The sequence below is a fragment of the Apus apus genome, chromosome 5 (genome assembly GCF_020740795.1).
Source record: "Apus apus isolate bApuApu2 chromosome 5, bApuApu2.pri.cur, whole genome shotgun sequence".
Lineage (NCBI taxonomy): Eukaryota > Metazoa > Chordata > Aves > Apodiformes > Apodidae > Apus > Apus apus.
The window spans coordinates 16,857,230-16,870,253 of NC_067286.1; the positions used below are offsets into that span (position 1 = coordinate 16,857,230).

Here is a 13,024-nt window from a genome sequence, read left to right on the forward strand (position 1 = left end):
CACATTTTTTAGAGAGTTCAGAAACAGAAGGGAAGTTGCAGGGCATGCACCGGAGAGTGCTCTTGGATTGGCACATCCTTTGCTCTTCAGAGCTGCTCACAGAGGGACTTGACTGAATGTGGATGAATGTGAAACACTCCGTCTGCCAGAGGGACTTGCAGGGTTTCCAGCAGCTGAGGGGAGAAGAAAAAAGCAGTAGGTGCAATGTCAACTTGACAATGGAATAAAATTATAAAATGATCACCTTAGGTGAGATATAAATGTCCTATGCCATTGGAAGGTACGGTACAAAAGATTAATTAAATAAATGTTTGTTATTGGAGTTTTCTTTGCACCAGTAATTTGCCTAGTGCTAGTTGCCATATATTTTCCTTGATACAATCAGGACAAAACCAGCTAATCCGACATGACAAACTCATTGTATCAGAAGTCATCCCTGCTTTAAAATGTGTGTCATATGACTAAATGCTCTACTCCTGGTACAATGCACCCCACAGTAAAATTGGACGGAGCTCATCCTCAAATGCCCTGCCAAAAATACTCCAAACAAAGGGCAACAAGAAAACATAATTCAAATGAGGGACATCTGTTCTCAAATGTTTGCAGATAATGACTGGATCAAGTATCGGCATAAAGGATAATTATTTTCTACAGATGGTTTGATCGGGTATTTTAAACATTGTAAAAAATCCTCGTCCCAGCCAATCAGTAAAGTATGTGGGGTTTTGCTGCAAGAGACCTTTTCCCTGTCCTCCGCTGCATTTTCTAAATGCAAAGTTAACTAAAACTATAAACAATTAAAAGATAAAATGTAGGTGTTAAAGAAAAATATTCAATTTGAACACAGACAACATACATTTTCAAGTTCTGGTCTTCCATTTATCATATTTCACTGCTGGATACTCAAATAATTCTCAGGGTGAAGTTTTGTTCCAGTGGAATAGCAAAATAAAGCAGTCATGTGTTGTGCAAAGGGTTCCCTGGCAGATCTCAAAGGGAGGGTTTCAAAACACTTCAGAGTTTCAAAAATGATGCCAATATATGGTTTTTAATACAAAATAATTCTACCACTTCTGATCAAGAAAGAGGCATACAAAACAACCATGACCAAGATATGTTATTCTAAAATCACTCCTGTGACACGCCCTTGCAATGCATTACTAGCCCCAGGATAACACTGCTCTGTTGAAACTGTTGTCAGAGTCAGTGACTGGAGAGTCAGTTGGAGATGGAGTCATCCTCCCTGAAAGAGCAGACCATAGCCTGTGGGATGAGGGGTTCTGGCACCCCACACGTGCAGCACCACAGGGCTTGGAGGGCCCTGCATGCCCCTGGAACAATAGGGTGAAGGAAGCAGGGCAGGGGAGGAGAAGGATGGCTGCAACAGCCTCTGAAAGGTCCTTCCCTCAGAAAGCTGGTGGGCACAGGGAGTCCAATGAAGTAACCATCTCTCTCCGATAACACAACTAGTTTTTAATTAATACTCGTGCCCAAAGCATGTAATCCTCCCCAGCAGATCTGCCTCTGTAACATCTCTACCTAGGCTGGTCTTGCTGATCAAGGGAAACTGGTGAAGAGGACATCTGCCCAACTCCCACAGCCTTCGGAAATGCTGAGACGCAGTGCTCTGCATGGAGAGCGTTTCTCCTCTTTAATGTAGGCAGGATTGTTTACATCTCGAAGAGGTGTGGTGTCGGGCTGTCGGTGGGTGTTGGTAGGTTTTGTCTGGTTTTTATGGAGCTAGTAATTGGTTATTTCTGCAGTTTGAGAAACGGAGAAAGTAAAGATTTTTAGTCAAGCAGGAGATTCTGGAGGACAAAGTGCAACCAGCAGTGGAAGCGATGAGGCGGGTGAGGGAGGCAGCCAGCCCATGTCCCACGTCCAAGGCTCCAGAACTGCCTCGGGGGTGCCAGAGGCGGGGAACAGAGGTCTCCACGCAGGAGTGCTTTGGGTCAGTGCCAGGAGGCCCCGTGGGAGCTCCAGGCTCTCATCACCTTCACCAATTAACGCATCTGTTCTTGCACGCAGGGCGCTCCGTCAGGGGCCCTGCCGCCAAGCTGCCCTGGGGCAGCTGCGGCACAGCAAGGACTCAGCGCCGACGCCCAGCCCTGGACAGCGAAGTCCGCCCGGAGGGGGATGAGTAACGCTGCAGGGCTCCAGCCCGGGCACGCACCGTCCCCAGCCGGGAGGAAACCCCCTGAGGGGCCCCGCTCCCCTCCGTCCCCGCGGAGCCGCCTCCCGCGGGCGCCAGCGGCAGCGCCGAACTACAGCTCCCGGCGTGCCCTGCGGCGCGGGGCGGCGGGGCCGCGTCCGGGTTGCCGGCTGGCGGCCGCCAGCGCCCCGTGTTTACTTCCGGCCGCCCCAGTGCGCGAGTGTCAGGCTGCGGAGGGGACCCGGCGGCCGCCCCGCCCGCCCCGCCCAGCTGCAGCCGGGCGGCGGGGGAGGGAGCGACGGAGCGAGGGAGGAGCCCCGCGGCGGCCCCCATGAGCGGGCGGTGAGCGGGGAGTCGGCGGCCGCGGGAGCTCCCCGGCGCGGCGGGACTCAGCCATGGACTGGCTCATGGGGTGAGTGGGGCCCCCTCTCGCCCCGCCGGAGCGGCTCCCGCCCGGGCAGGCTCCCCGGGCAGCCCGGGGCCGCGGGGGGCAGCCCGGGGCGGCCGTTGGGCGCGGGGGCAGCGGCCGCGGTGCCGGGTGCGGGGCGCCCCGCGGGCGGCGCGGGTGACTAATCAGTTCTGGGCAGCGGCTGGAGGCGACGGGCGGCGTGTTCGGGTTCTGCGGTGACAGCGAGAGGAAGCGCCAGGGAGGGCGGCTGGACCGCAGAGGGGCGAGCTTCTTTGGGGGCAGCCTGCTGCGCCCCAGGGGAGGGAGAGGTGCAGGGGAGCCCTTGCCTTGTCCCAGGTGGTCGCTCGATGGAAAAGTAACTTTACGTTCGTGTTTTTTCTTTGGCTGGTATAGGAAGGCCGAGTGTTGCAGGTCTCCTTGTTTCCCACCAGCAGAGTATGGACGTCTGCAATAGAACATCACTTTAAACCGAAAGGCTTGGCAAGGTTTAAATGGCTTTCTGTGGAGAGGAAGAAAAGATCTCGGCAGAGATTAAAGCCAAATCAGAGCCACGCCAGGGGGCTTGGATAGCCTGGGATTAATAGTGCTAATTGCTTAGAGACAGAAGGTAGGAAGCACTTTGCTGCTGGTTTTAGGGCTGAACCTAAATCTTAGTGCAGGAGAGAGAGATGCAGTTGATAGGAGTGACCTTATATGCTACTGGTACCCCAAGCAAGATAAACCGGGTAACTTCTTGCATGAAGTGTTCTGGCGACCTGCACTCAGGTGAACTGTGAAAAATTATGCTTCATAATCACATAAGAAGTAGGTTTATGCTTTAGCAAAACCAGTATTGCAGTGATAATTTCTGCTTAGTTTCTTTACAGTAGTTCGGCCTGCTTCCTGAAGGTAATCTTTACAATTTAGGTTGCTTCCTTTATGATGTGCCATCGTAAAGTCCTAATGTGATGTGCCTAGAATACAAAATATTTTGTCACTGTTGCTAGAGGTGGTGTGTTAGAAAGATCACTTGTGTGTGTGTGTGGCCTTTTTTCTTCAGCTGAATTGTTTGCTGATAAAAGTACAGCTTCTTATTACTTACCTTCAAGCTAGATGTGGCTGACTCTTGAGCCAGTTGTCAGTACCAGTTCTGTTTTACTGTAAGTTTGATGTCTCAATCTGATGCTAAATATCTGTGGGGTGGATACTTTTGGCTGTTTTTTCCTCCAGCAGGCTGAGCAGTGGAAATGCAGTATCTGTGGCATGTAAAGGGGTCTATATGCCATGTACTGCAACACTTGGGTCTTATAAGTCAGTGGGCTGCACTCTATGAGCCCATAGTCTTAATGAAAATATAAATATCAACCTTCTTTTGATTTGTTTCATGACAACCACAAAACACAGGTGGTCCCTTATATTTACTTCAGAAAAGTAAAAGCTAAATTGTCAAAAAGTGCCACTGTAATTACAGAAAAAGTTAACCCCAGGACTTATGCAAGACGTTTGGGTGAGTAAATGCCTCATTCACGTACTTGTACTAATTTTGTGTGAATTATGTTGTAAAGCAGAAAGGAATCAAGGTTTAGGTTAGCCAGATTCTCAATATGTTAAAATGCCAGTTTTCTTTCGAAAAGTATTCAGGGCTTTTTGAAGTTTATATGAAAAAACTGGCATTTGTTCTGTACTTTTTTTTACCCGGGGTTGGTGGATCTGTCAGTGTGTGGAAAAAGACTCGCCGGTTTTTCCCCATTGTAATGGGAATGGATCCTGAGTAATTTTTGTGTTACTTACTGGGTCTTGGCTATTTCCTGATATGTTTGTTGCCTGACCAAACCCAGTATTGTTCCACTGATGCTCTTAATGTTTTCTCCTTTAAAACTGCCAGTTCTGTGTGTGTGAATTTGGGGGAGGGGTTATGGCAGGAAAGGAGAGCATTGATGTTTTGAAAGGGGAAGGGGTAGAAGGCCCGAGGGACTCTTTCTTGAATGTCCAAGTTATGGCTGCTGTTAGCAACTATGTATCTAAATGAAAACATATTTCTTGCTGTTGAAGAATGAAACCGAAGTCTGCCAGGGCAGAAGTTTGGGTAATGTGCCTTGCTCAGCCTTTTTTTCCAGTGAAAACGTCAGCTGTTGGGGTCTCTTGTATGAGAAGGGAAAGGCTGCATAAAAACCTGCAGAAGTAACAGGAAAACAGGTCACTCCCGGTAACCCATCAGTTTGTATCAATGTCCGTGGCTCTGGAGAGCAAATTGTGTTGGTCAGCTTCTTGGTGTTGTCACTCTTTCCTGAATAAGTGTCACCACTAATACAAGTACTGTGTTTTTTCTTATTCCTGGCTGCTTTGGTAGCAGCTTCTGGTTTGTAATTGCAAATTTCCATGTGCTTTCCATACCCTTCATGGATGCCTCATGTTATCCGTTTTGCTCTCCTAGTATTTTGGTGTGAGGAATGCCCTCATGTTTTAACTTTGCATTACTGTGAATTTAACCTTCAAGTGCACGTGTGTTAAATTAGGCAGCAGTAACAGTTGCTTCTGTTCTAGATCTCTGCTCTTCCAAGCTCGTGTTGCGTTTATCGGATAGACGATTTAGAGTGAGATCTGCTTTATTCCTTGCTGGTCCTCCCCTTGACTTGTGGTCTCTTGGAAAGTGGGGGAAGGGTAAGTTCTAATCATGCCACAAAGGGCAGCAGCCCAAGTGTCTTTGATCGCCTTAGAGTGCTTAATATACAAAAAAAAGAGCTGAAGCTTGTAAACAATAGTGAATTTTGTATGGATTAACAAACGGCTATGGGCTTACGTGGTCACACAGCAAAACTTCTCTGGGTGCTGCCTTCTGTTTGGTCAAGTGCTTCAAAATCCAGTCGAGTACTAGGGAAGAAAGCTGAAAAAAAATGAGCTGCTGGCAAGATACGGTGCTCGGTTTAGCACCAAAATAAACCCGGAGTCTTTTCTGTGGCTAGTATCTTTCACCCTTCTACTGAATGTAACCTTAATACTGATATTGATGAAAGACTGTGTTTTTTTCAGTGCATTTTCTCCATTAAAAAAACCAAACAAACAAAAACATTTTGAGCCTTTGTTGTTGTTGTACATAGGTTGTATTTTCAGTGCAATTTTAATTGGAGATCAGTGTTGCTTAATTGCTTTGCTCACCAATATCTGACAGAGATCTGTATTACTCTCTTTGGAAGAGATTTCAAATTTTTGTATTACAAATAGCATTTGCTCTTGAAGTTCAAAGTAGCAATGAAGATACTGTTCCTTCAGTTATGAAACTTGCTTTTTAATTTGTTTTAAAATTAATAATTAAAAGGCTGTTAAACATATAATTAGTACTAGTAAACCTGACAAGGTGTTAGTTATTGTTAATCTTCTGTGATGTTTGATGCTGTAACTTTTTTCTTTTTTCTTTTTTTCTTTTTTTTTCTTTTTTTGTAATAAAGGAAGATTATATCACTTTTGTGAGCTGCTATATAAAAAGGAGAAAGAGAAACAAACTGTCTTACCAACAGTTACTTGTTAAAACTTACTTTGGGGCTGCCTCTGTTTATGAACTTCGTAGTTTAGCAGATTATGCTGATTGAAAGTAAGAAAACTGCAACAGTTTAACCTGGTTGTGATAGCAAAACACCTCTGTAGCTACGTCTTAAACTGGGAAGAAAACCTACCTCTACAGAAATGAGCTGGAGAGCTTTGTATAAGCTAGTTGAAAAGCCTTCAGCCTGTAGGCGAGCCCTATAAAAAGAGACTCCTAGTGAAGGAAATGGACGGGGGGGAAGATATTTCATTATTTTTTTTTTTAGTTTTGCAAGAGAACTTCTGTTTGCATAAACTAATGACATTTCCTCTCGACTCTTACTTGGATGCCTCTGAGCACAAGAAAAAATACATCCTCAAGAGGTGAAATGCTGCCTGTAAACTCTTCAATGAACATTATTTTCTGTTAAATGTGTATTGGTATTTTCTCTGCATCAGAGGACGCGTATTCCAGGCGTAGTGAAAGCATCTCTCGTACTTGTTGGCTGCCATGTCCACTCTTTTCAGTCCCTTCCGGTATCAGTAAAATGTCAGTGCCCTCATCTCTGTGGTTGTGGTTTGGTTTCACTGGGGTGCTAAGGACTTTGAGGGAAGACTGCAACACCTATCTGCTTGTTAAAAAGAAAATTTTAGTTGTGATACTTCTGTCGTGTAATGAAACGTTTTTCTTCTTGACAGCAGGGTATCTAGGTCTTGGGGTGGGGATTTGTGATAGTAAGAAATAAATTGTGAGACCATGCTGACTTTACACAAATACGTTATCTCGGTGTCTTCCTGTGTGTTGTGGTGATTTGACAAGGATTCACAGCTCCTTCTCCCAAGCTTAATGTGTAAGTGGAAAAGAGAGAAGGGTCTGCGTGCAATAGTGTTTTCTCCTTTCTTTAGTTTTTAGGTCGTGGGTCTTGCTATCCATACACCCACTGCTCAGTTTTCTATTGCTCTGGTGACTTCGAAAGGAGAGCCTAAAAATTATTGAGGGCGATCTTTTTCTCATACCCTACATCTTCAGCTTTCAGGACAGTTAGAAAAGCAATGTCCTAGAAAGATCGGGAAAATACAGATGAAAGAAGAAAGAAGCAAACTCGTGAATAGAGTATTTGTGCGTGAGACGGCACAGACAGCTTCGGGCTACTCAGGTGCTAGAGCAGGTGGGTACAGCTGTAAAATGAAGAATATCTAATCCGAGGTAATGACCTTCACAATTGCAAATTTTATTTTGTAATGTCTATCCATTATATAAACACCACATATATACCCTGCCTTGCATACTCTTCATCTGGCCAGGAGAACTAGTTAAAAAATGTGTTGTATTAAGACAGCACAGTAACTATGCAAATTCAATTTTTTTGAGTATGTTATACTGATGATTTTCAACAAACACTGCAAGAGAATTTCTTAAAGTCTGCATACTGCTAGATTTGTCCACTACAGAAGGCCTGTGTCATATGTATATTTTATTCAACTGTAACTGTTAGGGGCTTAAAATAGAGCTAGTGGGGGTTTTCCGCTTTTTTTTTTTTTAACATAGGATTTTGCCATATTATCCCAGCAGTGATCTTGAAAGCTGGAAGAAAAGTAACACATTCCACTATTGTCTTCCATTCTGCATTTATGGATGTCTTCAAGAAATTCCCTCATAAGGCCTTAAGACCCTGTCCAGTTCAAGATACAGACACTGTTGAAATATGAGTAATATTGTTATGCAGATAAGTTCTAGCCTTGAGTTAGAAGAGATACAGACTAGATGTGAAAAAGCACACTAGGGTTCTAGTTCTGAGTCAGTAAAAATCCAGTATGCTGATTTTTCAGCTGTTAGACTAAAACTTCGTTGCTTTTGAACAGGATGCATTATCAGAATCACATAATATTTCAATTTGGAAGGAACCCATAAGGGTTATAAAATCCATAAATTGTATGGAGTACATCTTGTATTGGGAACAGTGAGAAATCATGCAGCATACTTGGCTGTCAGCTTGGCTGGTGCATAATACAGTTGAACCACAAAAAGTACTTCTGTCTTTACCTAGCAGGCCTTTATATAAAAAGGTAGCTAGTGATTTTTATTCTAGGTATGGTTTTAAACTTCCTAATTATAGCAAATATTTCTATAAAAAGGAAGGAAGAAAGAGAACACTGGAAATTCTTCAGCTGCCATAACCATAAGAGATACTTTCCCCTTTCTTCCCTTTAATCATCTTCAGTGAAGAAAGTCTCCAGCCTTTCTAAGGTATTTTTCCCCCTCGAAACTCTGCTGCAACCTCTCTCCTTTCACAGCGTGCACAGTGTGTATATTTCTTCTCTTTTTTAACTGACCTCACAACAGGTGTTTCCCTTTCATTACATTCCATGCACATTCTTGGCTTCACAGGCCATTTTCCCAACTTTGAGGGAGCTGAAAATAACTCAGAACCGGTAAACCAGACATATCCAGTCCCATTGGGCAGGAAATACTAACGTGTTCCTTATTTACTTCTATTTATAGGTGTAACATTACCTATGGGGTCCCAGATTGTCTTTCCTAGATATATCTGGGTTTGTCTGTGAGATGCTTGCACTCAGTTCACTGCTTACTCATAAGATTTCGATAATTTTTCATACACTAGAACCAGACATGAGCAGTACCTCTGCTAAACCAAAAATTAGCAATGAAAACAACTAGTATAACATAGTCTGTAGGTAAAATACTATCTCCATTAAATATTAACTTGTAATATTCATTAGTATAGTAGTGGAAAGGTTCTGTTAGTTTGAAATGTGAGTTTCTAGAGCTGTCATCGTTGTAGAAAAGGAGTCGGGACTGGATGAGGGCAATTGAAACTTTGCAGACTTACTGTTTCCTTAGTCTCTCTGGTTCTGAAAGTTCTTGGTTATATTACTGCGATTGTCACTATTAAGGCTTTTCTACTGTAATGCAAACCAAGTAACTACAAAATTCAGTTTCCTGGAGTATCCTGGTGTAGTTAATTATTGATTTCTTGGAGGAAATGCCAAATAAATGCCAAATGAATCTTGCATTCTGAAACCTGTCTTACTTTAGCAAACTGAAGATTTTGTAGCAGGTAGGCAATTACTTTACTTTGGTCAGAACAACATATGTGAATACTAGTTTGTTCTTATGAGCGCATTCTTTATCCAACAAGGATTTTATTGAGGGTCAAGAATATTAGATCAATCTCAAGGTCCCTACAGTAAACCGAACTATTACTTTCCTTCGACAAAAGGTTTCTAAACGCACTTCTAGCAACGCTCCTTCCTGGTGTGTCTCTGCCTGTTGCCGCCTTCTCCTTTGTGCTCGTGTCATTACTTAGGAAGGCTGATAGATTAAGGTGCTCATCTGACAGAAAAACTAACTTTTAACCTTTTTTTCTCTCCTAAGGATAGTTTTCAGATGACTGCATTTCTGCAGCTTGTTTGTGTAGTCACAAGAATAATGTTAATAGCACTATGGTGCTGGGGTGAACATAAAGCTTAGGGAACAGTCTTTTTGGTGGCAGCAAGGACATAAACACATTACTATATGATTACATTTTATTTAATAGTGGCTGTTACTTTGCAAATAATTATGATGTATCCTTTTGCTTGAGCTGTTTAGAAGAACTGCAGAATGTCTGAGAACAGGAGATGTTATGATGAGGCTGGTATCTTGGAGCAGGTAATGGCCTCAGAGCACTTGCAGTTGCTGTCTTACTGTGTTACATTCAGTTTATGGCTAAACTATATATATACTCGTAGTGAACTGGATATTTATGAGTAACTCAGAATTTATAATTTGCTCTGAATCATGTTTAATCTACCTGAGAAAAATGCAGGCTTTGTGATGGTGTGAATGTGAAGGCAGGTGGTATTTTGGGTGCTTGGCTGAATCCAGCAGTCTGATTCAAGAGTTTTCAAGATGCTTGGTTCACACATGGTGGCCTACATAGATTTGCCATATTTCACTGGCAGTTACCATCTGTTACATCTACTGGATGTGGGCCCAGAGCAAGCATACTTGAAAAAGTAAAATTAATAAGAGACTGCAACTTTTAGATAGCTGTATGTACAGGTTTGAACTTGGTGTTGTCAGATCTGCATATGCTGCAGTCATTGCTGACCTATTAAACAACTTCAATGTGGGTTTATGATAGCAGAATGCTACTGAAGAAATCTTGCGCATAATTTTTAACTCATGTTTAGCACTTCAAACAGTTGCACTCTAGGAGCTTCCCTACTCATGGGACAGCGTGCAGTATTTTAAGGTAATTTAATTTTGGAGTTAGACTCATGAGTCTGACTGTAAGTGTCTGAACAGCAGTACTATAATATTAGCACTTGGAGGAATAAAAATGGCAGTGTTGTCTGAATGTAGTTTTCTGCCAGCCAAGAGAAACTGGTCAGGACACAAGTTCTTCACACAGTCCACAAAGTTGTTTCTGACAGTAGAAAACAAACACATTAAAAACCCACAAAAGAAAACAGAATTCAGATGCAATTTTCAAGGCCCTGAAGAATGTCAGAAATTAAAGTGGAATCAAGATATGAATGACTGTCATAGATCAAATTCCTTCTTAATCTGAGCATTCAAAGAGTAAATCCACTAAGCTAGAATGTAGGCATGCAGAAAACAATTTTTAAATATCTCGATCTGGTACCTCAAGCTCTTCCTAATTTATCTGCATGCTTTTTCCACCCCCCACCTCTTCTTCCTCCCTCCCCTTCTTTCTTTACTGTTCTTGTTTTAAAGGTAATTTTTATCATCTGTGTTTGGTGACTGGATCTCAGCTGTCCCTTCTCTACACTGAAATGTGTAGTAGTTGGGACTTTTATCTGGGAAGTCTCCTGGTGTTCATACAAAAAGCACAGAAATTGTGTGAAACAGGATGTAGAGTTGACCTTGAGAGTGATTTTATTTTTTTTAACTGCTTCATTTTACAATCTAAATGTTCCTTCAGCCTAGAATTTACTAATTTAGCGAACTTTTCTTTTGCATGTTTCTTCATAAAACAGCAGGGAGTTGTTCAGGAAAGGCTTTGTTCCATACAGTATACCTTAAGAGGTTATGTAAAACTGGATAGAAGTGTTTTGTGTCTACTTTGCAGATGGGCTCAGGATGCAGACTTAACTCTCTGGTTTCAAGTTTGTGTCAGGTGTGTAGAAGAGCTTTTTTCAGTCAGTCTTCTCTGACGTTGCTGGAACTCCAATATGTAACCTTCATGATTGTCATGTCTAATAAAGTGTTAGCGTGTGATTACATTCCATCAGATATAAAAGGAACTGAGTTTGTAGTGAGGGCTAGTAACTTATATTATTAGTAACAGATATTCTTGGGGAAGAAAGAGGAAACTTCTGGGCATACTTGTTTATATTAACAGACTGTCTTTAACAAAACCATGTCAGTACTTCTGCTTCATGTCATCTAGTTAAATTTCAGCTGCTGATTTAGCAGGGCCTAGTACCTTTTTAAGGAACCTTCATTCAGAATGTCACAAGTTAAGGTTATGTGAATCTCTTCTAGTAAAGGAAAGAGATTAGTTATGGGAATATTTGCTGGTTTTGATCTAGGGTATCTAGATCCTTGGATATACCTACTCCCTTCCAATGTAATCTTCTGTTCTATGAGCCAGCCTTGATTCGCTTGCAGTTTCTGGTTGGGGTGCATGTTCTAACCTGCAGTTCTGATGTATTTATGGGCCTTGTCTGTGTCTCTTTATTGTTGTAGCCACATAGTCCCATGTTCTGAATTAGCTAATTTTTGAGGTTTGGAAGAAGTTACCTAGTAAGAGAAGAACAGAAGAAACAGTGAAGGGGATAAATCAGCCTAATGACTGTCTTTTTTTTGTTCAATTCTAGGTTAAATCTTGTAAGGTAGAGGGGTCTGTTGAATGCCTCCCTGCTGCTTGATTTTTCAGGCATTAAGGAGTACGGTTTATTCTGCACAGTATCACTGGCCATCAAACAGTATTTGTTCTTACTGTGTCCCTTCCTCACTTTATTATTATGGAGCTGTTGATTATGAGCAATTTTTGAAGACTAATTAAAGTTTCAGTTTTTTTCAGGTGTATTTATTAATGTTTCTTATTAGGCATATGATGGGCTTTTACCATGTGGTCTGGGATAGCACAGTTTTTAGCTTTGAGTTATGAGTGTATTCAAAATGCTGAATCTGGTGATTTGCATTCTTATAACCTCAGAGTGTCATGCCTCACCCTCCTGAGTATGAATGTACTGGCCCAAGTCAGTTGAGCTTGTTGAGGCTTGAGCTGTTGGAGTAAAGTGCTGTGAAAACACATCTGTGTTGATGCCTTTGAAGTACAGCTAGATGTTTAGCTGCAAGCTTATAGGCAATGTGGTTGGTTTACTTTTTAAAAGATGGCCTTCCTGTAAAGTGGTGTTTCTTGTTTTGTTTTGCATTGCATTTTTAAAAAATATTTGTATTTTCCAGGCTTTTTTAAGACAGGATGTAGCCAGTAATCCACTAAGATGTTGGCAGCTGTTGCTATATGTGATATAACTTTTCAGGTGGGCAAATATTTACATATTCAGTGACTTGCATTTTCTTATTAATGTGAAAATAAGAAATGCTTTTGTTTAAATCAAGTTTGTCTTGGTCTTAGGTAGAGTGAAAACTTAGTAAGATGACTGGTCAGGGGTACTTGAAATGAGTCATCTTATTAATGGAGAAATAGTTTCTGCAGTTCCTGAAACCCATGCAGTATCCAGTGCCTTGCAGGACATAATCACTTGCTGGTTTGTTTTTTCAGTAGAAATGTATACAATCCTTTTTCTAAGTAAATAAGAAATATTCTTGCTCTGTAGACCTGTTAAATTCTCATGTTTAAACATTGTATTCTGAAACATGGGCTCATTTTTTATTTTCTAGTTGGCAAAATTTTCTTGAGAAGGAAGTAACTTTATAATAAAGACAGATTCATTTCAACACATTGGTTCTACTTGTTTAGGGTGTG

The 13,024-nt window shown here is 42.0% G+C and overlaps 1 protein-coding gene across 1 annotated transcript in view; it reads left to right on the plus strand.

Annotated features, from left to right (window-relative positions):
• Positions 1–2,361: 2,361 nt before the first annotated feature.
• Positions 2,362–13,024, plus strand: part of MOB2 (MOB kinase activator 2) — a 118,339-nt gene continuing 107,676 nt past the window's right edge. Inside the window, exon 1 of the mRNA XM_051622569.1 lies at positions 2,362–2,564. Coding sequence (XP_051478529.1) covers positions 2,548–2,564 — 17 coding nt within the window. The 5' untranslated portion in view covers positions 2,362–2,547. The remainder of the gene's footprint in view (positions 2,565–13,024) is intronic.